This window comes from Geotrypetes seraphini, chromosome 3 (genome assembly GCF_902459505.1).
Source record: "Geotrypetes seraphini chromosome 3, aGeoSer1.1, whole genome shotgun sequence".
Lineage (NCBI taxonomy): Eukaryota > Metazoa > Chordata > Amphibia > Gymnophiona > Dermophiidae > Geotrypetes > Geotrypetes seraphini.
The window spans coordinates 44100179-44124429 of NC_047086.1; the positions used below are offsets into that span (position 1 = coordinate 44100179).

Here is a 24251-nt window from a genome sequence, read left to right on the forward strand (position 1 = left end):
ATTGTGGGAGCTAAGTAATGTCAAACTTTGACTTTTTTTGGAGCACTAATTTTTTCGGCCAAGTTTACTGTAATTCAGCCATTCACTCAGTGCTCGACAAAAATTATTATTGGTAGCACTGAATAGAGCTCCAAAAGTTGTGCAGGGTAGCTAAGTTTCAGTTTTTTTGGAAACATAGCTCGTGAGATATTGTGTCTCAAAGTTGTCAGAATGTCACTGTGGTACTGTATGTCATTGCACTATGGGGTCAAACAAATGGCTATATCAACACGAATATTCCACAGGCGAAACTAAAACTTTACATTGCTGAAACAAGGCTGCCCTGTGAACTTCTAAAAGCTAAGTTACTCAACATTTCATATTCTGCTCTTTTGACTGGTTTTCAGCATTATATCTGCTTAATTTCTCTTCTCCTCCCTGTTTCTTACTAAAAAAAATATAAAAAAGCACAAAAAAATCCTTCTCTTTCCTCTGTTAAATCTTATTTCCTCTTCCTGCAGTTTTGTTTAAAATACTGTGTTTTAGGTGGTATAGACTAGAGCCTATATTTCTGGTGCATGTGGCTCAGGGTGACTAAAGTAGGGAAAATCCTGTTATAAATCCTGTGTTTTAGGGTAGCACTGATAGAACCTGCGTTTTTGTTTAAAATACTGTGTTTTAGGTGGTATAGAGCCTATATTTCTGGTGTCTGTGGCTCAGGGGGACTAAAGTAGGGAAAATCCTGTTATAAATCCTGTGTTTTAGGGTAGCACTGATAGAACCTGCAGTTTTGTTTAAAATACTGTGTTTTAGGTGGTATAGAGCCTATATTTCTGGTGCCTGTGGCTCAGGGTGACTAAAGTAGGGAAAATCCTGTTATAATCCTGTGTTTTAGGGTAGCACTGATAGAACCTGCAGTTTTGTTTAAAATACTGTGTTTTAGGTGGTATAGAGCCTATATTTCTGGTGTCTGTGGCTCAGGGTGACTAAAGTAGGGAAAATCCTGTGTTTTAGGGTAGCACTGATAGAACCTGCAGTTTTGTTTAAAATACTGTGTTTTAGGTGGTATAGAGCCTATATTTCTGACTCACTAGTTTTTAGCCATTGTGTCTGATTAGGTGGAGAAGGGAGGGGCTCTGTTTTACTTCTAAGGTTAATTGCATTATCTTTGGGACATTGCTGAAACAAGGCTGCCCTGTGAACTTCTAAAAGCTAAGTTACTCAACATTTCATATTCTGCTCTTTTGACTGGTTTTCAGCATTATATCTGCTTAATTTCTCTTCTCCTCCCTGTTTCTTACTAAAAAATATATAAAAAAGCACAAAAAAATCCTTCTCTTTCCTCTGTTAAATCTTATTTCCTCTTCCTGCAGTTTTGTTTAAAATACTGTGTTTTAGGTGGTATAGAGCCTATATTTCTGCCTTACTAGTAGTCTTACTTATAGTCCCACCAACCCCAGGGACCACTATTCATATATAGAGACCCATATAATCAGGACTTCACAACCAATCAAGATGACCTTTATTCTATGCAATCACTGTGGTGCTTTAATTCCAAGACATACTATTTGGAGGCTTAAGGCTTGCCCCATCTGTCTTCAACTTGCCAGTATTAAGGAGGAGCTCTGCAAACTTAAACAGGAATTGAATACAATTAAAGCAGCTTCCATCACTCCACAAAATCATACCAACTTACCACCTCTACCTCAAAGAATAAAACAGCCCAGGAATAAATGGGTCACAGTAGGCTCAGGAAGACTGCGACATGTAACACAGAAACATCCACCTTCACTAATATTACCTCTACAGAATTCCTTCGCTCCACTAGTGCACTGCGATACTCAGGAAAACAGAAGGGAGGTGGGACTGGAACCAATGAAGGAAACTCAAGAGAACAAGAGCACCCTAAGTACAAATAAAAAAGCCAAAAACAGAAAACTATTACTGTTGGGGGATTCCATCATCAGAGGCATTAACCTTGGAACACAGGGCGAGGAGTCCAAAATAGTGAAATGTCTTCCAGGATCCTCAGCTACCAGGAGTTCCAGGCAAATACTGACTATAATTAAGGAAGAAACTAAGGATTTTAACACTGATGTTGTTATCCATCTGGGAACAAATGACCTGGCCAACAACTCCACACTTGCAGCACAGAAAGCTTTTCGGGAGCTTGGTGAGGGCGTGAAACCTTTTGTAAAGACTTTAGCTTTTTCTGAAATATTGCCTGCATATGGAAAAGGAGAGCAAAGAATGAAAAACACAGAGGACTTTAATAGATGGCTCAGAGCCTGGTGTCATCAAGAAGGCTTCAGGTACATAGGAGGATGGGGAAATACATGGAAGGACAAGAAGCTATATTGCACTGATGGGCTACATATTACTACAGCAGGAAAAAGAAACCTTGCAGAGAAATTTAGACAATATTTTTCTAGGCATTTAAACTAGAAGGTGGGGGTGGTGTATGTACGAAGGACAATTATAGAGACCACCCCCGGCAAAAGAAAAGATGTGATAGTAGTAAAGGCTGCAACATAAGCAATATCAGCAACTCATTTCTTAGTATTGCAACGGAAAGTGAAACGACACAAAAATCCATACGAAAAAGGAGATTATCGCTGAAAAATAGCTGGAAAGCGATGACCACAAATGCTCGCAGTCTAAGCAACAAAGTTCATGATCTGCAAGCCCTGATATTAGAGGCAGATTTAGATATTGTCGCTATCAGAGAGACATGGTTCAGTGAATCACATGGATGGGATGCAAACATACCGGGATATAATCTTTTTAGGAAGGACAGAGATGGTCATAAAGGTGGAGGAGTAGCTCTCTATGTAAAGATCAATATCCAAGCGACCGAAATGCAAGGGACCTGGGGAGAGGAAGAAGCGATATGGATTGCTCTGAAAAGAGAAGATGGAACTTCTATCTACGTGGGTGTAGTCTACAGACCTCCGACTCAATCGCAGCAAATTGATAAGGATCTGATTGTGGATATCCAAAAGTTTGGAAGGAAAGAGGAGGTTCTGCTGTTGGGAGATTTCAACCTGCCGGATGCGGACTGGAATGTTCCGTCTGCGGAATCGGAAAGAAGTAGGGAGATTGTGGATGCCTTTCAAGAGGCTCTGCTCAGACAAATGGTGACGGAACCCACAAGGGAAAAAGCGATATTGGATCTGATCCTCACAAATGGAGAGAGTATCTCTAATGTTCGAGTGGGTGCTCACCTGGGTAGTAGCGATCATCAAACGGTTTGGTTTGATATAACGGCTAAAGTGGAGAGCGGCCGCACGATACTTAAAGTCCTAGATTTCAAACGTACGGACTTTAATGCAATGGGAAAGTACCTGAAGAAAGAGCTGTTAGGATGGGAGGACATAAGAGAAGTGGAAAGACAGTGGTCTAAGCTGAAAGGAGCGATAAAAATGGCTACGGACCTTTATGTGAAGAAAATCAATAAAAACAAGAGAAAAAGGAAGCCGATATGGTTCTCCAACCTAGTGGCTGAGAAAATAAAGGCGAAAGAGTTGGCGTTCATGAAATATAAAAAAACCCAAGAAGAGGAGAGCAGAAAGGACTACAGGGTGAAATTGAAAGAAGCCAAGAGAGAAATACGTTTGGCGAAGGCACAGGCGGAAGAACAAATGGCTAAAAATGTAAAAAAGGGAGATAAAATTTTTTTCAGATATATTAGTGAAAGGAGGAAGATAAAAAATGGAATTGCTAGGCTAAAAGATGCTGGGAACAAATATGTGGAGAGTGATGAGGAGAAAGCAAATGTGCTAAACAAATACTTCTGTTCTGTGTTCACAGAAGAAAATCCTGGAGAAGGACCGAGATTGTCCGGCAAAGTTACACGAGAAAATGGAGTAGATTCTGCGCCGTTCACGGAGGAGGGTGTTTATGAGCAACTTGAAAAACTGAAGGTGGACAAAGCGATGGGACCAGACGGGATCCATCCCAGGATACTAAGGGAACTCAGAGAGGTTCTGGCGAGTCCTATTAAAGACTTGTTCAACAAATCTCTGGAGACGGGAGTGATTCCTGGGGATTGGAGGAGAGCGGATGTGGTCCCTATTCATAAAAGTGGTCACAAGGATGAAGCAGGAAACTACAGGCCGGTGAGCCTCACTTCAGTTGTTGGAAAAATAATGGAAGTGTTGCTGAAAGAAAGGATAGTATATTTTCTTGAATCTAATGGGTTACAGGATCCGAGGCAAAATGGCTTTACAAAAGGTAAATCGTGCCAAACGAACCTGATTGAATTTTTTGATTGGGTGACCAGAGAGCTGGATCGAGGACATATGCTAGATGTAATTTACTTGGATTTCAGCAAAGCCTTTGATACAGTTCCTCATAGGAGGCTGTTGAACAAACTTGAAGGGCTGAAGTTAGGACCCAAAGTGGTGAACTGGGTCAGAAACTGGCTGTCGGACAGACGCCAGAGGGTGGTGGTTAATGGAAGTCGCTCGAAGGAAGGAAAGATGACTAGTGGAGTCCCTCAGGGTTCGGTGCTGGGGCCAATCCTGTTCAATATGTATGTGAGTGACATTGCTGAAGGGTTAGAAGGAAAAGTGTGCCTTTTTGCAGATGATACCAAGATTTGTAACAGAGTAGACACCGTAGGGGGAGTGGAAAATATGAAAAAGGATCTGCAAAAGTTAGAGGAATGGTCTAATGCCTGGCAACTAAAATTCAATGCAAAGAAATGCAGAGTAATGCATTTGGGGATTAGGAAGGAACCGTATATGCTGGGAGGAGAGAAGCTGATATGCACGGACGGGGAGAGGGACCATGGGGTGATAGTGTCCGAAGATCTAAAGGCGAAAAAACAGTGTGACAAGGCAGTGGCTGCTGCCAGAAGGATTCTGGGCTGTATAAAGAGAGGCGTAGTCAGTAGAAGGAAGAAGGTGTTGATGCCCCTGTACAGGTCATTGGTGAGGCCCCACTTGGAGTATTGTGTTCAGTTTTGGAGACCGTATCTGGCGAAAGACTTGAGGTGGTCCAGAGGAGGGCGACGAAAATGATAGGAGGCTTGCGCCAGAAGACGTATGAGGAGAGACTGGAAGCCCTGAATATGTATACCCTAGAGGAAAGGAGAGACAGGGGAGATATGATTCAGACGTTCAAATACTTAAAGGGTATTAACGTAGAACAAAATCTTTTCCAGAGAAAGGAAAATGGTAAAACCAGAGGACATAATTTGAGGTTGAGGGGTGGTAGATTCAGGGGCAATGTTAGGAAATTCTACTTTACGGAGAGGGTGGTGGATGCCTGGAATGCGCTCCCGAGAGAGGTGGTGGAGAGTAAAACTGTGACTGAGTTCAAAGAAGCGTGGGATGAACACAGAAGATTTAGAATCAGAAAATAATATTAAAGATTGAACTAGGCCAGTTACTGGGCAGACTTGTACGGTCTGTGTCTGTGCATGGCCGTTTGGAGGAGGATGGGCAGGGGAGGGCTTCAATGGCTGGGAGGGTGTAGATGGGCTGGAGTAAGTCTTAACAGAGATTTCGGCAGTTGGAACCCAAGCACAGTACCGGGAAAAGCTTTGGATTCTCGCCCAGAAATAGCTAAGAAGAAAAAAAAAAAATTTAAATTGAATCAGGTTGGGCAGACTGGATGGACCATTCGGGTCTTTATCTGCCGTCATCTACTATGTTACTATGTTACCAAAGTTCGTTTGATACATGTGGGACTTTGTGCATAAAGTTTTATCAAAATCCGTGATGGTCATGCAGGGAGCCCTTGATCACTTGACATGGAATAACACTTTAAAGACCAACCTATAGGAAACCAGTATGTTCTTTAAATCCAGCAAAATAAAATACAATTTAAAAAGGTAATGGCGGAATAAAAATCACTAATGTAATGAAATGTAATGTAAAATACTCCATGAGTCCTATATAGATCTACCGCGAGAGTTCACAACGGTTTGGTTATTTCCTGCATAACTTGAATGTGATAAAGCTCCTGGAACCCTAGTAAACAATTATTTAGAATGCCATAAAATAAAGTATTTCTGACAATAAATTACATAGAATAAATCAGGTAACCATATATTTCTCTGATACTGTAGGCTTATTCTTGTGGGAGGGTTATATCTTACTAGGTAAAAAGAGGAGATTTATGAGATGAAATTGGTTAGTAGTGAAACAATTGTAATTCACTGATTGATGAAATCCAGATGTTATATTATGGTTATATCTTATGTTATAGATTTAATTTGTGGAATTTCTAGATACTCTGAATAATGGAAACAGAATAAATCCATAACTCTTTTTAGATGATTTGTATCATGCACTGAAAGAAACTATATACATACCATGCATAAACAAATGAAATATAAAGAAAAATTATTTTACAGTTCTTTAATTAGATTTGTTGAATAAAATTGCATTTGTATTAAATGAGAAAAGCAGAATGATTATAAAACCAGTTAATTGCTATTAATGTGGGTGGATGAATAACATCTTTTTCATTAAACATATTTCTTATCTCAGGACAAGCAGGCAGCTTGTGGATGACGTCACCAATGGAGCCCTGGTACAGAAAGTTTAAAAGTGCATCGCCACTTTTAAGACTTTCAGAAAGTTCGCAGTAGCCCGCACTGCGCATGCGCACCTTTCCGCCCGATGTAGTCGCGCAGTCCCTGAGTTTTTTAGTTTCCGCGGAGCTAAGAAGTCGTATTTCAGTGGCTGTTGATCCTTTTTTTGCCTTCCCTTTCTCACGGTTTTTTACTTTCCTAGTCATAATTCCTTTTATTTCTTTTTTCCTTTTTTTTTTTTTCAAAATAAAAGCACCGTTCCCCTTCAATGTTAAAGGACTCCGACTTGCAGGAGGACTCTGAGCCCGATCCCTCTTCGTCTGACACCAATGCTGATGACTCTCATGCCTTGGATTCTTCCAAAGGTTCTTAAACTCGAGCAGCTTCTTCCACCGTAAAACTCTCTTTTACAAAGTTTATTCGATAAATGGGAAAAGATCTCTCGTTGCAGTTGGAGGCTGACTCGAAGTATGGTAAAGAATATCCAGACACCCTGGACTACGATCAGCCTCCAAAAGAGATGCTCAAGCTCCACCTGCATGGAATTCTAAGGGAGACCTTCTATAAAAATCTGGAATCTCCACTTTCCGTGCCGGTGGCACCTCATAAATTAGAGTCTCTATATAAATCATTGCTCTACCAGGGTTTGATAAGCCTCAACTTCCTCGTTAATCCCTTCTCTTTGAATCTACTTTGAAGAAGTCTACCTTTTCTAATGTTTATGCATCGGCTCCTGGTAGGGAGGGCTGTACCATTGCCAAGTTCGGTAGACAGCTGTACTGGAATTCATTGTTGGCAAATAGAGCTGTCAACTATAATTTCTATTTTTCCTGCTACTTAAAACATTTATTTAAGCAGTTCTCTGAATACAACAAGTACATCCCGGCCTGGAAGTGGAAAGGTTTCCAGCAACTTACCAGCACGGTCCTCCAACTTAGAAAATATATGGTCCGCTCGGCCTATGATATTTTTGAATTGACATCTAGAGCCTCTTCCATGTCAGTGGCCATGAGGAGACTAGCATGGCTGCGGGTCTCTGACATGGGGGTTGAGCTCTTTGGAGACTCAGCAGACACTGCTACTCAAAAGCTGTCTGCTCATGATACCAGGTGGGATACCTTGGTGAAACCCAAGAAGAAGTCTCTACCTTTGAGACCTTTCAAGCCTGCTTCCTCTTATCAGAGGCACTTTTCGGCTTAAACCTCGGCTCTAGCATGACCTCCACCAAAGAAGCAGAAACAGCAGTGTCCTGCTAAAGCTCAGCCCACTGCTCCCACCAAGGCCACCCAGTCTTATTGACCGATTTCTGGAGAGCATAGTCTCAATCAACTTGAATAATCCCCTTCCCTAACCAATCGATGGGCACCTCCAACTTTACATCAATTGTTGGGAACTTATCACCTCAGACCTTTGGGTCTTGAAGATCATTTGAGAGGGCTACTTTCTATATTTCACTGCCCTTCCTCCAGATCATCCTCCAAGAAAGTCTGCTTTCAATCCTCAACAGTCCTTTATTCTCCTGCAGGAGGTCCAGTCCCTTCTCCTCAGTGCCATCGAAGAAGTTCCCGTTGATCAACAAAATCTAGGGTTTTACTCCCACTATTTTCTAGTACCAAAGAAGACGGGTGGCCTGTGACCAATCCTAGATCTCAGAGCTCTCAACAAGTTTCTGGTCAAAGAAAAATTTTGAATTCTTTCTCTTGCCACTCTGTATCCCCTCTTGGCTCACAACAATTGGCTATGCTCTCTGGATCTCGAAGGAAGCCTACACTCGTATCCCAATTCATCCGGCTTCCAGACAATATCTCAGATTTCAAGTAGCTCATCACCACTATCAATGCAAGGCCCTACCATTTTGCCTGGCATCTTCTCCCAGAATCTTGTGTCTGATTGTTGTGGCAGCGACCTTGAGATCTCAGGGTTTTCAGGTGTTTCCCTATCTGGACAATTGGCTCATCAAAGACCCTTTGTGCCAAGATGTTGTTGTAGCAACCAATCACACCATCTTGTTTCTCCAGAGCTTGGGATTCGAGGTCAACTTCCCCAAGTCTCAGCTTCTTCCATCTCGACGCCTCCAATTTATAGGGGCTCTTCTCGACACCACTCAATTGAGAGCATTCCTTTCCCAAAATCGTCAGGATGCTCTAATTCAACTTTGTCATCAGGTGGACCATCTTCACTTCATATCAGCCAGAAAAATGATGGTTCTTCTCGGCCATATGGCCTCCACGGTCCAATTAACCCCTCTGTTGAGTCTTCAACTCAGAATGCCTCAATGTGCTCTGGCTTCTCAGTGGTCCCAAGCGACAGATCCTCTTTCACAGCAAGGACAATCAAGTAGCAATGTATTATATCAACAAGCAGGGAGGGACGGGATCTATTCTCCTTTGCCAGGAAGCTCAAAGGATTTGACTGTGGGCCACTGCTTGGAATATCTTCCTCAGGGCAGTTTACATTCAGGTAGGAACAGAATTGCTTAGCAGACAAGCTGAAGAGAATTCTTCAACCTCACGAATGGGCGCTCAACTCGGCAGCTCTCCATCCCATCTTTGCTCAGTGGGGCACTTCTCAAGTGGACTTATTTGCATCTCCCCACAACAACAAGTTGCCGCAGTTCTGCTCCAGACTCTACTCACCTCACCGTCTGGATGCGGATGCGTTTCTGCTGCATTGGACACACAGGTTTCTCTATGCGTTTCCTCCTACTCCTCTCATTCTAAAGACTTTTTAAAATCAGACAGGTGTCTACCACAGTGATTCTCATAGCTCCTCGGTGGCCTAGGCAGCCTTGGTTTTCCCTTCTACTTCAGCTCAATGCCAGGGAACCAATGCCTCTGCCGGTATTTCCATCTCTTCTAATGCAGAGTCTAGGTGCACTATTACATCCCAACCTTCAGTCTTTACACCTGACAGCTTAGTATCTCTCAGGCTAAATATGGCTGAACTTTGCCTCTCTCAGCCAGTGAGACTTATTCTTGAAGCCTCCAGGAAACAGCCATTCAACAATGTTATCAGCAGAAGTGGACTCGTTTCTCTTCCTGGTGTCTTCTCCATCACTATGATCCACAATCCATTTCAGTTTCACTGGTGCTGGATTACCGTCTTCATTTGTCTGATTCTGGCCTCAAGTCTTTATCTATCAGAGTTCATCTCAGTGCTATTACAGCTTTTCACCATCCAGTGGAGGATAAACCTCTCATTGCTCATCCTCCAGATTCATGAAAGGCCTGGAACACTATTACCACCCCCACCTGGCAACAATTCTGCAAGTTCTACTCTAAATATGCTGATTCCTATTACAAATTAGACTGTTGCCCACCTAATGTGATGAAAGTTGCCCCGGTCACCTTCAAAGCCAAGTTATAAGAACATAAGAACATAAGCAGTGCCTCCGCCGGGTCAGACCATAGGTCCATCCTGCCCAGCAGTCCGCTCCCGCGGCGGCCCAAACAGGTCACGACCTGTCTAAATCACCAGAAGGGGCCCCCATGCCACCTCGGTTTCCTAATTTAGTCCTATCTTCCCATCAAAGTCCTAGCCCTCCGGTCTTGCACCTGCACGACCTGGTTGGGTTTCTACATTTATTTTCTGGTTAGCTTTCTCAGTATCCCATGATCCCTTTATCCCTCAGGAATCCATCCAGTCTCTGTTTGAATCCCTGTACCGTACTCTGCCTGATCACTTCCTCCGGTAGCGCATTCCAAGTGTCCACGACCCTCTGGGTGAAAAAAAACTTCCTTGCATTCGTTCTGAACCTATCTCCCTTCAGTTTCTCCGAGTGCCCCCTCGTACCTGTTGTCCCCTTCAGCCTGAAGAATCTGTCCCTATCCACCCTCTCTATGCCCCTCATGATCTTGAAGGTCTCTATCATATCACCCCTGAGCCTCCTTTTTTCCAGAGAGAAGAGCCCCAGCCTATCTAACCTCTCAGCATATGAGTAGTGTTCCAGCCCTCTTACCAGTTTCGTTGCTCTCCTTTGGACTCTCTCAAGTACCTCCATGTCTTTCTTGAGGTACGGCGACCAATATTGAACGCAGTATTCCAGATGCGGACGCACCATCGCTCGATACAGTGGCATGATGACTTCCCGGGTCCTGGTAGTTATGCCCCTCTTTATGATGCCCAGCATCCTGTTGGCTTTTTTTGAGGCCGCTGCGCACTGTGCAGATGGCTTCAGTGATGCATCCACCAGCACACCCAAGTCTCTCTCAAGATTGCTTTCTCCCAACAATGCCCCCCCCAATTTGTAGTTGAACAACGGGTTCTTTTTCCCTATATGCATGACTTTGCATTTTTCCACGTTAAAGCGCATTTGCCATTTGTTTGCCCAGTCTTCCAGCTTGTCTAGGTCCCTTTGCAGGTCCTCACACTCCTCCCTGGAGTTAACTCTGCCGCACAGTTTCGTATCGTCTGCAAATTTTATAACCTCGCACTTTGCCTCTTTTTCCAGGTCATTGATAAATATGTTGAAGAGTAACGGCCCCAGCACCGATCCCAGCACTTGGCTTTCTTCCCTTCTATGGTCAGGTACTTTTCCAGAGACCCTAGGCCAGATCCTGATCACCCCGATAGTAAAAAATCCCAAAGAATCAATCAAACTGTCTTCAAATTACAGACCCATCACAAACATTCCCTTCTTTGTAAAGTTGATGGAAGGCCTGGTCAACCAGGTCTTAGTAATCTATCTGGACAATTTCAGCATACTAAATGACAACCAATCAGGTTCTGGGTACAGCACTGAAACTGTCATCGCCTCACTGCTAGATTCACTCCACAGCTTATTTAGCCAGGGCACAAGTGCACTGGTCCTGCAATTCGACCTAAGCAGTGCCTTCGACTTAGTTGATCATACTATTCTTATGGATTGTTTGGAGTCAATTGGTCTCTCTGGTAATGTGTTAAAATGGTTCCAGGGTTTTCTGAGCAAACAATCTTACCAAGTTTACAGCGACAACACTCATTCCTTCAGCTGGGTAAACTCGTGTGGAGTCCTGCAGGGCTCCCCCCTATCCCCCACACTGTTCAACATTTACCTTGCCGCACTGGGGAACCTATTGCAAAGTTTAAAAATCAAATTCTACATTTATGCTGACGACATCACCTTAGTCTTTCCCCTAACAAACCTATCCCCCGAGACGAAGAACCACCTGGCATCCATATTAAAGCAAATTGAACTATGGATGACCGAATTCAAATTAAAGCTCAATTCAGAAAAACCCAAATTCTTCCTGGCGAGTCTGAACGACAAAATCAATTTCCTTGAATGGTCAAGTCTTTCCGATTACAGATTCAATAAAAATTTTGGGAGTAACTCTGGACCGCTACCTTACCCTTGAAGCTCACACCGACTTGCTGGTCAGAAAAGGCTTCTCAACATTGTGGACATTAAGAACTATCAGAAAGTACTTTGATGCTGTCTCATTCCGCTTACTGGTGCAGTCCTCCATTCTATGCTCACTTGACTACTGTTACATCATTTATCTAGGGTTTTTCAAAAAAATCACTTGAAGACTCCGAATCATCCAAAACTCAGCAATCCGATCTTTAGGTTAAAAAATTGGGAACACCTGACTCCCTACTACCAAAAACTCTACTGGCTGCCCTTCGAAGCGAGAGTGGTGTTCAAATTTGCCTATCTCTGTTTCAAATCCATTCTAGGTTCGGCCATGTACTTGATTCCCCACTTCAACCTAGAAGTCCATCCAGACACACACACAGAGTCCATCTATTCAACCACCCAACACTAAAGGCCTGCCGTTACAAAAGATACCTGAACAGAACACTTGCCTTCCAAGCAGGTCAATTGAACGATTGGTTGGGTAACATTATCACATACTCCTCTTCCTACCTAAGTTTCAGAAAACTTATAAAAACAAACTTGTTTAACCAATTTGTAACCAAGTCCTCTTAAGCCCTACCTCTCCATCTCCAACTGAATTATTCCCAAGATCACTCATGCCTCACCTCTGTATCCTGCTCTCCTGTATTTTGATGATCTCACATTGTACCTATATTCGCTGATTGTCCAGCTCTTCTTTGTTGTAAACCGCCTCAAACTACCACGGCTTTGGCAGTATATAAGAATAAATTTATTATTATTATTATTATTTTCAATGTGAAACAACCTCTCAAGCCTCCTCCAGTTGTCTGGGACCTTAATGCAGTTCTTTCCAGATTGATGAAGCCTCCATGCGAACCAATGGCTACAGCTCATCTCAGGTATGTTAACCTGGAAAGTTGTTTTTCTCATCTCCCTCACCTCAGCAAGGAGAGTCAGTGAGCTTCAGGCATTAGTGGCAGACCCACCGTTTACTGTGTTCCACCATGACAAAGTGGTTCTTCGCACACATCCAAAGTTTCTACCGAAAGTTAAGAACATAAGAAGTTGCTGCTGCTGAGTCAGACCAGTGGTCCATCGTGCCCAGCAGTCTGCCCCCGCTGTGGCCCACAGGTCAAAGACCAGTGCCCTGATACAAACTCTACCTGCATACATTCCGGTTCAGCAAGAACTTGTCTAACTTTGTCTTGAATCCCTGGAGGGTGTTTTCCTCTATAACAGCCTCCGGAAGAGCGTTCCAGTTTTCCACCACTCTGGGTGAAGAAGAACTTCCTTGCGTTTGTATGGAATCTCTCCCCTTTTAACTTTAGAGAGTGCCCTCTCGTTCTCCCTACCTTGGAGATGGTGAACAACCTGTCTTTATCTACTAAGTCTATTCCCTTCAGTATCTTGAATGTTTCTATCATGTCCCCTCTGTCTCCTCTTTTCAAGGGAGAAGAGGCCCAATTTCTCTAATCTCTCACTGTACGGAAACTCCTCCAGCCCCTTTACCATTTTAGTCATTCTTCTCTGGACCCTTTCGAGTAGTACTGTGTCTTCTTCATGTATGGCGATCAGTGCTGGACACAGTATTCCAGGTGGGGGCGTACCATGGCCCGGTACAACGGCATGCTAACCTTCCAGTTTTTTTCCCAAAGCCTCATTCTTATGCAGGAGAAACTGCACTTCACACTCTGTAAACATTCTTTGGCCTACAGTCTTAACAGAACAAAGCCGCATAGATCATCTCCTCAACTTTTCACCTCCTATGATCCTAACAAGTTGGGGTATCCTATTTCCAAGAGAACAATTTCCAACTGGTTGGCTTCCTGTATATTGTTCTGTTATGCTCAGGTTGGACTTTAACTTCACAGCCCATAAAGTCATAGTAACATAGTAGATGATGGCAGATAAAGACCCGAATGGTCCATCCAGTCTGCCCAACCTGATTCAATTTAAATTTTTTTAAAATTTTTTCTTCTTAGCTATTTCTGGGCAAGAATCCAAAGCTCTGCCCGGTACTGTGCTTGGGTTCCAACTGCCGAAATCTCCATTAAAACTTATTCCAGCCCATCTACACCCTCCCAGCCATTGAATTCCTCCCCAGCCCATCCTCCACCAAACGGCCATATACAGACACAGACCGTGCAAGTCTGCCCAGAACTGGCCTTAGTTCAATTTTTAATATTATTTTCTGATTCTAGATCCTCTGTGTTCATCCCACGCTTCTTTGAACTCAGTCACAGTTTTACTCTCCACTCTCGGGAGCGCATTCCAGGCATCCACCACCCTCTCCGTAAAGTAGAATTTCCTAACATTGCCTTTGAATCTATCACCCCTCAACCTCAAATTATGTCCTCTGGTTTTACCATTTTCCTTTCTCTGGAAAAGATTTTGTTCTACGTTAATTCCCTTTCAAGTATTTGTACGTCTGAATCATATCTCCCCTGTCTCCTTTCCTCTAGGGTATACATATTCAGGACTTCCAGTCTCTTATCATATGTCTTCTGGCGCAAGCCTCCTATCATTTTCGTCGCTCTCCTCTGGACTGCTTCAAGTCTTCTTATGTCCTTCGCCAGATACGGTCTCCAAAACTGAGCACAATACTCCAAGTCCGAGCTATGGCAATTTCTGTAGCTTTCCTTAGGTCTATTGGGGAAATCTGTAAAGCTCCACCTGGTCCTCTGATCATACATTCAACTCACATTACTGTCTGGAATCCTTTTCCAGATGGAATGGGCACTTCGGCCATTCAGTATTACAAAATTTATTCTCCTGAAAGGCCAACTCTCCCACCAACCCATTCTGGTTAGCTTGGAGGTCTCCCACATATGAGAATATGCTGCCTGCTTGTCCTGGGATAAAGCATAGTTACTTACTGTAACAGATGTTATCAAGGGACAGCAGGCATATATTCTCACAACCCTTCCATCTCCCCTGGGTTGGCTTCATAGCTGGCCTACTAAACTGAGGGACCGCGCGTCTATGTCAGGCGGGAAAGCTCTCACGCATATGCGGTGCGGGCTATCGCAAACTTTCTGAAAGTCTTAAAGTGGCAATCCATTTATAAAGTGACGTCACCCACAAGTGAGAATATCTGCCTGCTGTCCCTAGATAACACCTGTTACAGTATGTAACTGTGCTTTGTCAGCTTACACAGTTTTGAACCTGTGGGTGTTATTCCTTCCCACCAGCAGATGGAGGTAGAGAAAATGAATTCAATCAGTGACATCACATCTCTGTAGCAATCCACTATTTATCTCTACGTTCCAGGAAGTGATAGGGTGTGTTGTGATGCTCTGCCCCTGGCCTAGCTCTCTCCTCTGCTGGCTGTGGCTACACAGATGCTCCCAGGTTGGAGTTTCAGGATCATACCTGGCTGAGCTTGGAGCTTGGCTCTGAAGCTGTCAGTCACATTTCCTTAATACCACCGGGTAAGGCTTTGGCTTGGTTCCGAGGAATCTCTTCTGAGTGGTGTGGGTCCTCATCCACCCACCCATCTTGCCTATTCACGCTGTTTGGGTGTGCTCCCTCCAAGGGTTCCCTCTGTGGCTCCCAAGTGCCTAAATTCCCCCCAGATTACCCTGGGCAACTTTTTGTCTCTGCTTTAGGGAGTAAGGCTTTTTTGCTGCTCCTATCCCTGCTTTGATACATCTTGCAGATTTGAAACAGTGCAAACTACCACTAAGAAAGGAGAAATTATGTCTTATCTGATGATTTTCTTTACCTATTTATTTTTATTTATTTAGTCGAATTTCTTGCCCATCCTCCCAGAAGAGCCCAGAACAGGTTACAAGTTTACATGCACAGTAGAATTTAGCAACAAGGTTACAACTTCATATACAGCAGATAAAAAGAACACATTAAAAGGATGGAGAGCAGTAGTAGAAACTCATATGTACATGTTTTGTGTACTGAGCACAGCAGCATGACAAAGAATGGGCAACAAGGATGCAAATTCACATATAAGATATTCAGAACAACAGATTAAAGGGAAGAACAGCAGCAGAGGGATAATTCGTATGAACTGCATGGAGGAATGAATACAAGATTAGGGGGCTGAGCACAGTATCATGGCAACTGATAGGCCCTATAAGTAAAACAGCTAGAATTACAATACATTCAAAGTACAGGACAGATTTTGGCATTTATGATGTGGGTACATGTAGTAAGGAGATGAAATCTTGCATAGTTTCGTACTGAGTGTGCACCTCGAGACTTAGTTCTGCCTGTGTGTTAAGTAGAGGGTATCACTGTTCTGAAATCCCATCCTTGGATGACCTTGGGTTTTGGGTTTGCTTTGTCTTTTCCTATTTGAAGTAATTGAGGTTGAAAATCCTGATTCTAATTGGCAACCATACAGGGTTACATTACATTAGTTTCTTTTATTCCACTAATACCTTGCGGTTCTAGGCGGATTACTAAAGAATGAGATTCTGATCACATCCAGAAGGGAAGCTATTGGTTGGAACATTTATATTCTGGTGATGGGGTGAGGTTATTGGTTGTATCAGGAGTTTGTCTTGATATATTTCTTGAGTAACCTGGTTTTTGTTTCCCTCCTGTAGGTTTTGTAATTTGGTACTGAGATTAGTAAATTGGAGATGTGGCTGTCTAGTTTCGCTGTATGAGAGGCGAATAGTCCGTTGTGTATTTTTTTACGCTGAATGCCTTTGATTGAGAGGTGGCTGAAGGGTGTCTGAGTTCTCCTTGGTCTAGAGTTAGGTGAGTGTTCAGGTAGGATGGTCCATTGCCATAGGATGGTCCATTGCCATGTAGGGTTTTGAAGAGCATGCAGTATAATTTAAAAGTATTCTTGCTTGTACAGGTAACTGGTGTGTGTCTTGGTAGGCGACGTTGATGTGGTCGTACTTCTTCAATGAGTAGATCAGTCTGAGGGCTGTGTTTTGCACTGTTTGTAATTGTTTAATCATGGTGGTGGGGCAGGGTAGGTATATGATATTGCAGTAGAACTGTGACATGGCTATTCTCTAGTATATGCAAAGTAGCGAGTGCCACTCTGTGCTGTATTGCTCATTTGCTTATCATTGCAGCTGCAGGGTTGATTGGCTGAGTATGTTATCAATAAGAGATCTTCTACTGCTTGGATAGATAACACACTAGATTGTTCCTGAGACCACCACACAATGTAGCTAGTAATGTCACTGGATGAATTCAGTTTTCTCTACCTCCGTGTTCTGGGGGAAGGAATTACACTTCAGCAAGATATAATTTATCCTTAAAAATGAGAGGCTATTTCAATAACCATTCCTCAACAATTTTTCTTTTTTTTTGGGGGGGGAGGATTAGTGGAATATGTTTTATAAATTCATAAATAAAATATACTAAGGGTATTAGCAGAATTAATCACAACCCCTTATTCATAATTGCTATCTTGTGTTTATATTCGTTAAACTAAACAAAACTCTTTCAAAAAGTTCAAAGTCTAGGAGGCATTCCATGAGGTTACATGGTGGTAATTTTAAAACAATTGGGAGAAAATTATTTTTTCACTCAATGAATAGTTAAGCTCTGGAACTTATTGCTAGAAGACATGGTTAAAAGGATTGGAAAATTTCATAACCTGTCTACCTTACTAGCAGTGGAAAAGTCACTTCTTGGAGTCTATGTAGCAAACAATCTTGCTACTCTTCGGAATTCAGCCAGGTACTTGTGACCTGGATTGGCCACTTTTGGAAGCAGGATACTGGGATAAATGGACCTTTCATCTGACTCAGTCTTATGTATTAGACACAAATGTGAAAGAAACTAATAAGCTTAGATTGCATTATTATTATGATACGTCCTATTTTCACTTTCCTTAGGTGGAATGTTCTTGGCAACTGGAAGCACAGATCACATTATAAGGGTTTATTATTTTGGATCAGGTCAGCCTGTGAAGATATCAGAGTTAGAATTCCATACTGTAAGTATTTTTAAAAAATATTTTATTAAATATTTAATTGATTATTCTAAGTTTTAGATGATGTAACTTTTATTTATTTCTTTTTGTGTAGGACAAAGTTGATAGTATTCAGTTTTCTAACAGCAGTAACAGGTAAGTAGTGCAATCATATCTGTGCCTTTTCCCTGTTTGTTGTAGTGGTGAATACTGTATTTTTTTATTTGCTGAATCAGAGAGGTGCTTACTTTGGGGTAAATATTCAGCCGGTGGCGGTGTGTGTTTTGTTGACTGCCACTGGTATTAGTCCTGAATATTCAATTCTAGCATATCTGAGCTTTGACACCATATATCCAGCTTATGCAGAGCCAGCTAATGCATAGCCAGTTAAATTGATATTCAGAACTTAAACAGCTGTGGGTTACCGCTTAAGACAGGACTCTGCTGAATATCACCTGACTGCTGACTCTCCCAAACTCTTTCAAATCTAACTTAAAAACATTTCTGCTCAGATACCTTTGAATTTTGATCCTTGTTAAGGACATTTTACATACATGTTAGACCTGCTGTTATGCAGGCCTCTGTTTTTCCTACCATTTGTTTTTTCCTTTTTTGCTCTTTTCTATCTAATTATTGTAGTTCCTCCCTTCTCCTTTCGTACCTCTCAGTCATTGGGTTTATTGTATGACTCATGTTTATTTGTTGTAGATTTGATGTATTATTCTTTTTTGATGTATTTGATGTATTATTCTTTATCCCAGGACAAGCAGGCAGCCTATTCTCACATATGGGTGACGTCATCTACGGAGCCCGGATGCAGACAGCCTCGCAAGCAGACTTGCTTGTAGAAACTAGAAGTTTTGAGTCAGCAACACCACGCATGCACGAGTGCCTTTCTGCCCAGCGCAGGGCGAGTCTCCTCAGTTTTCCGCGGAGCCGAGAAGTCCGTCTTTGACTCTCTGCATTTAACTTTGTTACTTTTGTGCCTTCTCTCACCGCGATTTGTGTTTATTTTCTTCACGAATCGCTGTGTTCTTTTATTTATTTCTAGTTTAAAAAAAAAAAAATAAATAAATTTTTTTTATTTCTTCCGTTCGACTGACGGGGCAGGCCTCTCGGCCACAGCCCGTGGGCTTCGACTTTGCGGCGGCTATATTTCCTTCTATGTCCCGACCAGCAACGGGCTTCAAGAAGTATAGCCAGTGCCAGCATGCGATTTCCCTCACGGACCCATACCGTTGTTGCCTCAAGTGCCTGCCTTGGGCCGGACCATCAACCGAAGTCGTGCGAGCGCTGTGCTACTCTTCAACCTCGAGCCCTTAAATGTCGTCGGATTTTAGTTGAGAAGCTTTTCGGGATGGATTCTTCAACCACACCCTTGACTTCGAAAGTGGCCTCGGTTCTACTTTCGACCTTCTGCCTCCACTACTCCGACTTCGAACCTCATCAGATCTTCCTCATTTCCTCTTTCCTCAAGTACACCTGCTGTATCTTCCCCTGCATCCTCAAGTCAGATAGCTCAGCAGAAAGTTCCAGCGGTGGTAATCAAGCTTGCTAAGACTTCCAAGTCGAAGCACATTTCCACTGCCACTTTGGAACCTCCAGCCAGAGCAGATGGTCCGGTTTCAGACATGGATCCATCCTTGCTGGCTTCTTTCCAGACCATGTTAGAGAAGCAATTTATTCAGTTCCTAACTAATATGGGACCGAAGCTAGCTACTCTAATCCAGCCTGGGCATTCTGCAGACTCCCGCGAGGTCGAGCCTCTTCCTATGCCTCCGACTGAAGCTACACACTCTATGCAGGGAGCAGAGTCTCTGCGAGTGTCTGGTCTGGCATCTATGCACTCGAAGCAAGGAGCAGATTCTTTGCAAGTGCCTCGACAGGAATCCTCATACTCCATACAAGGAGCAGAGTCTTTGGGAGTGCTTCGAGATTCTTCCAAGCCTCCTGAGCTTCGATCCACAGCTTCTAGCCCTATCCATTTCTTCATAGCAACGTCTGCTTTCATCTCCTGGGCGAAGTCTCCTCGATCTTCGAGATCTGCTTCCAAGCACCACTCTCACCGGCGATCGAGACCTTCTTCGAGGCATACCTCCAGGCATAGCTCTTTTTCCAAGGAGCGTCCTTCTTCAACTAAGCCTCGCTCTACACCTTCCAGCTCTAATAGACCACCGACTCCTCGATCAAGGTCCCCGCTTCCAGACCTCGAGGACTCAGCGGTTTCTATTGCTTCATCCAAGTCTCCTTATTCTTTTGATGCCTATTTTCCTGCCGAAGCTTCATCTTCGACCCAGGCTGCCTCGACGTCCTCGAGTCCTTCTCAAGGTAAAGCATTAGCGGATCAGCTATCTTTCTATTCTTTCCTTCGTCAGATGGCTGCTGACCTGGACCTTCAATTGGATGCTGGTTCTAAATACTCTAAGGAGTATCTCGAAGTCATGCATCTTTCTCAACCTCCAGCAGAGTCACTTAAGCTCCCTCTTCACAAGCTTCACAAGACTTTTACATGATGCCTGGAGACTCCTTGTGCAATTCCTGCTGTCCCAGGCAAGTTGGACTCTAGGTATAAAACTCTACATTGCAAAGGATTTGAAAATTCGCAGTTGGCTCACCAGTCTCTGCTTGTGGAGTCCTCCTTGAAAAGATCCCATCCTTCTAAGGTTTATGCTACCGTTCCTCCTGGAAGGGAAGGGAAAACCATGGACAAGTTTGGACGTCGCTTCTATCAAAATGCCATGATATCCCCCAAAGTCCTCAATTACAATTTTCATTTTGTCACTTATTTCAAGTTCCTCATTGATCTTTTTCCTAAATTTCTCAGCTATTTAGATACTCAAAAGCACTTCGAATTTCAAGAAGTCATAGCTACTCTGTCACAATTCAGATTACATCTACTCCAATCTTCTTATGATGCCTTCGAGTTGTCTGCCAGAGTGACTGCTTGTTCTGTAGCAATGCGCCGCCTAGCCTGGCTTCGCACCATTGACATGGACCCTAATCTTCAGTACCGCTTGGCTAATATTCCTTGTGCAGGCAATGACCTCTTCGATGAATCTGAGGCAGCCACCAAGAAATTGTCTGAACATGAAAAATCCTTTGCTTCTATTGTCAGACCAAAGCATAAGCCAGCTCCTGCCAAGCCTACACGCCCTCCTCCAATTTTCCAGAGGCGTTTTGCTCCGAGGACAGCTCCTTACACTCATCCGCCTCTCAAAAAAAACAGCAGAATCAGAAGCAACAAAAATCTCAACCTTCTGCTGCACCTAAAGCTATGCAGCATTTTTGACTGTTTAAAACAGAGCATAACTTCCACCGTTCTGTCTGTGTCCTCTCTTCCCCCATAGGAGGTCGTTTCCATCATGTTTATCACCGATGGGAGATAATTACATCTGACCTCTGGATGCTGTCAATCATCAGGGAAGGATACGCTCTTCATTTCATTCAGGTTCCACCAGAGCTTCCTCCAGTCCATTCCAGACCGCCCTTCTTCTTCAGGAAGCTCAAGCTCTGCTTTGTCTCCGTGACATCGAACCAGTTCCTTTGGAACAGCAGAACAGGGGGTTTTACTCCCATTACTTCATTGTCGAAGAAGACGGGCGATCTGCGACCCATTCTGGATCTCATGGCTCTCATCAAATTTTTAGTCAAAGAAAAATTTTGAATGTTGTCCCTGGCATCCCTTTATCCCCTTCTAGATCAGAACAACTGGTTATGCTCTCTGGATCTCAAGGAGGCTTATACTCATATTCCCATTCATCCGGCCTCCCGTCAATATCTCAGATGTCGGGTGAGGAATCTGCATTATCAATACAGAGTGCTACCCTTTGGCCTGGCTTCATCTCCCAGAGTGTTCACCAAGTGCCTGGTATTGGTAGCAGCAGCTCTAAGGAACCATGGTCTTCAGGTATTTCCCTACCTAGAAGACTGGCTCATCAAGGATTCCACATCTCAGGGGTTATTGTAGCGACCCAATGGACTACATGGTTCCTACAAAGTTTGGGATCCAAAATCAATTTTCCCAAATCCCAACTTCAGCCCTCTCAGAATCTACAATTCATCGGAGCTATTCTGGACACTATCCAGCTGAGAGCATTCCTTCCACAACAACGTCTGGAAGCTGTCCTTTAACTCTGTCATGCAGTATCTACCCGCTCTTCAATCTCAGCGAGACACATGATAGTACTACTAGGTCACATGGCCTCCACAGTACTTCACCTCAGAATTCCTCAGTGGACCCTTGTGTCGCAGTGGACGCAGGCTTATGACTCAATTTCTCAACATATTGCAGTCACTCCTTCCTTGAGACAGTCTCTCCGCTGGTGGATGCTCTCTTCAAATCTCTCCAGGGGCTTACTGTTTCAAACGCTCCCCCATCAGAAGGTCCTCACAACAGATTCCTCGACCTACGCTTGGGGCGCTCATCTCGATGGTCTCCATACTCTGTGAGAACATGAAGACTGCCAATCAAGTGGAGCAAGCTTCATCCAAGGCAAGGCAAATCATAGGTTGCATACGCAGGAGTTTCGTGAGCTGAAAGCCTGAAGTCATTATGCCATTGTATAAATCCATGGTGAGGCCCCACCTGGAATACTGTGTACAATTCTGGAGGCCGCATTACCGTAAGGATGTGCTGAGACTGAGTCGGTTCAGAGAATGGTCACCCGGATGGTCTCGGGACTCAAGGATCTCCCGTACGAGGAACGGCTGGATAAATTGCAGCTGTACTCACTCGAGGAACGCAGAGAGAGGGATGACATGATTGAGACATTCAAGTATCTCATGGGCCGCATCGAGGTGGAAGAAGATATCTTCTTTTTCAAGGGTCCCGCGGCAACAAGGGGGCATCCGTGGAAAATCAGGGGCGGGAAACTGCATGGGGACCCCAGGAAATTCTTTTTCACTGAAAGGGTGGTTGATCGCTGGAATAGTCTTCCACTTCAGGTTATTGAGACCAGTAGCGTGCCTGATTTTAAGGCCAAATGGGATAGACACGTGGGATCTATTCAAAGAGGTAGGGGAGGGTCATTGGGATGGGCAAACTAGATGGGCCTTGGCCCTTATCTGCCATCTATTTCTATGTTTCTATGTAAGGCCACTGGACCAGTACGGATCGTCGGTATCACATCAATCTGTTGGAACTCAGAGCGATGTTCAACGCTCTCAAAGCTTTTCAACATCTTCATGACCAGGTAGTCCTCATTCAGATGGACAACCAAGTCGCCATGTACTATGCCAACAAACAGGGAGGGACGGGATCTTCCTCCCTTTGTCAAGAAGCTCTGAAGGTTTGGGACTGGGCAATCCGCCACAACACCTTCCTCAAAGCTGTCTCCAATCAAGGGGCGAAAAATTGCTTAGCGGACAACTTGAGTCGTCTTCTGCAACCTCACGAATGGACTCTCCAGTCCTCGCCTCTTCATCACATTTTTTTTCACAGTGGGGAACGCCCCAGATAGATCTCTTTGCAGTTCCCCACAACCACAAACTGCCTCAGTGCTGCTCCAGAATATATTCTCATCGCCTCGAGGCAGATGCTTTCCTACTGGAATGGACGAATCTCTTCCTGTATGCATTTCCTCTGTTCGCTCTCATTCTCAAGACTTGTCAAGTTGAAGAACGCTCATGCCACCATGATTCTGATTGCTCTTCGGTGGCCGAGACAACCGTGGTAATCCCTTCTACTTCAGTTCAGCAGCAGGGAGCCATACCTTCTAGCAATTTTCCTGTCTCTGCTACATAGAGTCGAGGATCTCTACTAGAGAATGACACAGTGGCGGTTTACCCGCGGCCACCTCATTTTAGCCGCGGGTCACCTGCCGAAAACGGGGAAGAAAACTAGCAGTCGCTGCGGCGACGGGGACAAGGCCATTCACCGCCCGCGGGGCGGTGAATGGTCTTGTCCCCGCAGTGAGGCATGAAGGATCGCGCGGTTCCCGCAGCTCACACCCGCCTGCCCAATCGATTCTAGTGTTTAGCCAGCTCTCTCCCTTCTCCTCACCTTAGTTTGTAGGTTTTCTTTTTCGGTGACACGCACGCTATCAGAGAGCCGCGCACCTGCTGCTGCTCAGTTTCGAACTTCTGCTCTGACGCAACCGGAAACAGGAAGTTGCAGCAGAGCAGAAGATTGAACACTGAGCAGCAGCGCGTGCGCGGCTCTTTGGGAAAGCGTGCAGGTCGCCGAAAAAGAAAACCTATAAACTAAGGTGAGGAGAAGGGAGAGAGCTGGCTAAACACTAGGATCGATTGGGCAGGCAGGTAGTGGCTGCGGGGACCGTGCGATCGCTAGTGTTCCCGGCTCAAATTGGAAGGAGGGAGTGAAAGGGAAAAGGATTCTGGGCCAAGGGGATGAAGTCGGAAAGAAAAACCCACAGCAGGAAAGAAAGGGAAAGACTGGCAGGTGAGCCAGATGCTAGAAGCAGGGGGGGGGGAAGAAAGAGGGAAAAAAGCTAGATGGGGTTGAAAAGAAGAGACACACTGGTATGGAAGAGGAAGATAGGGGAAATCTG

At 44.1% G+C, this 24251-nt stretch overlaps 1 protein-coding gene across 8 annotated transcripts in view; it reads left to right on the plus strand.

Moving 5' to 3' along the window:
• The window catches only part of PHIP (pleckstrin homology domain interacting protein), a 603903-nt gene that overhangs the window by 152311 nt on the left and 427341 nt on the right, over positions 1 to 24251 (plus strand). For all 8 annotated transcript variants that reach the window (XR_004538753.1, XM_033937026.1, XM_033937025.1 and 5 more), the window contains exons 10-11: positions 17666 to 17766; positions 17858 to 17898. Coding sequence is in view for 7 of the 8 variants with exons in the window: in XM_033937026.1 (XP_033792917.1) it covers positions 17666 to 17766; positions 17858 to 17898 (142 nt within the window). In the remaining variant the exon portion in view is untranslated. The remainder of the gene's footprint in view (positions 1 to 17665; positions 17767 to 17857; positions 17899 to 24251) is intronic.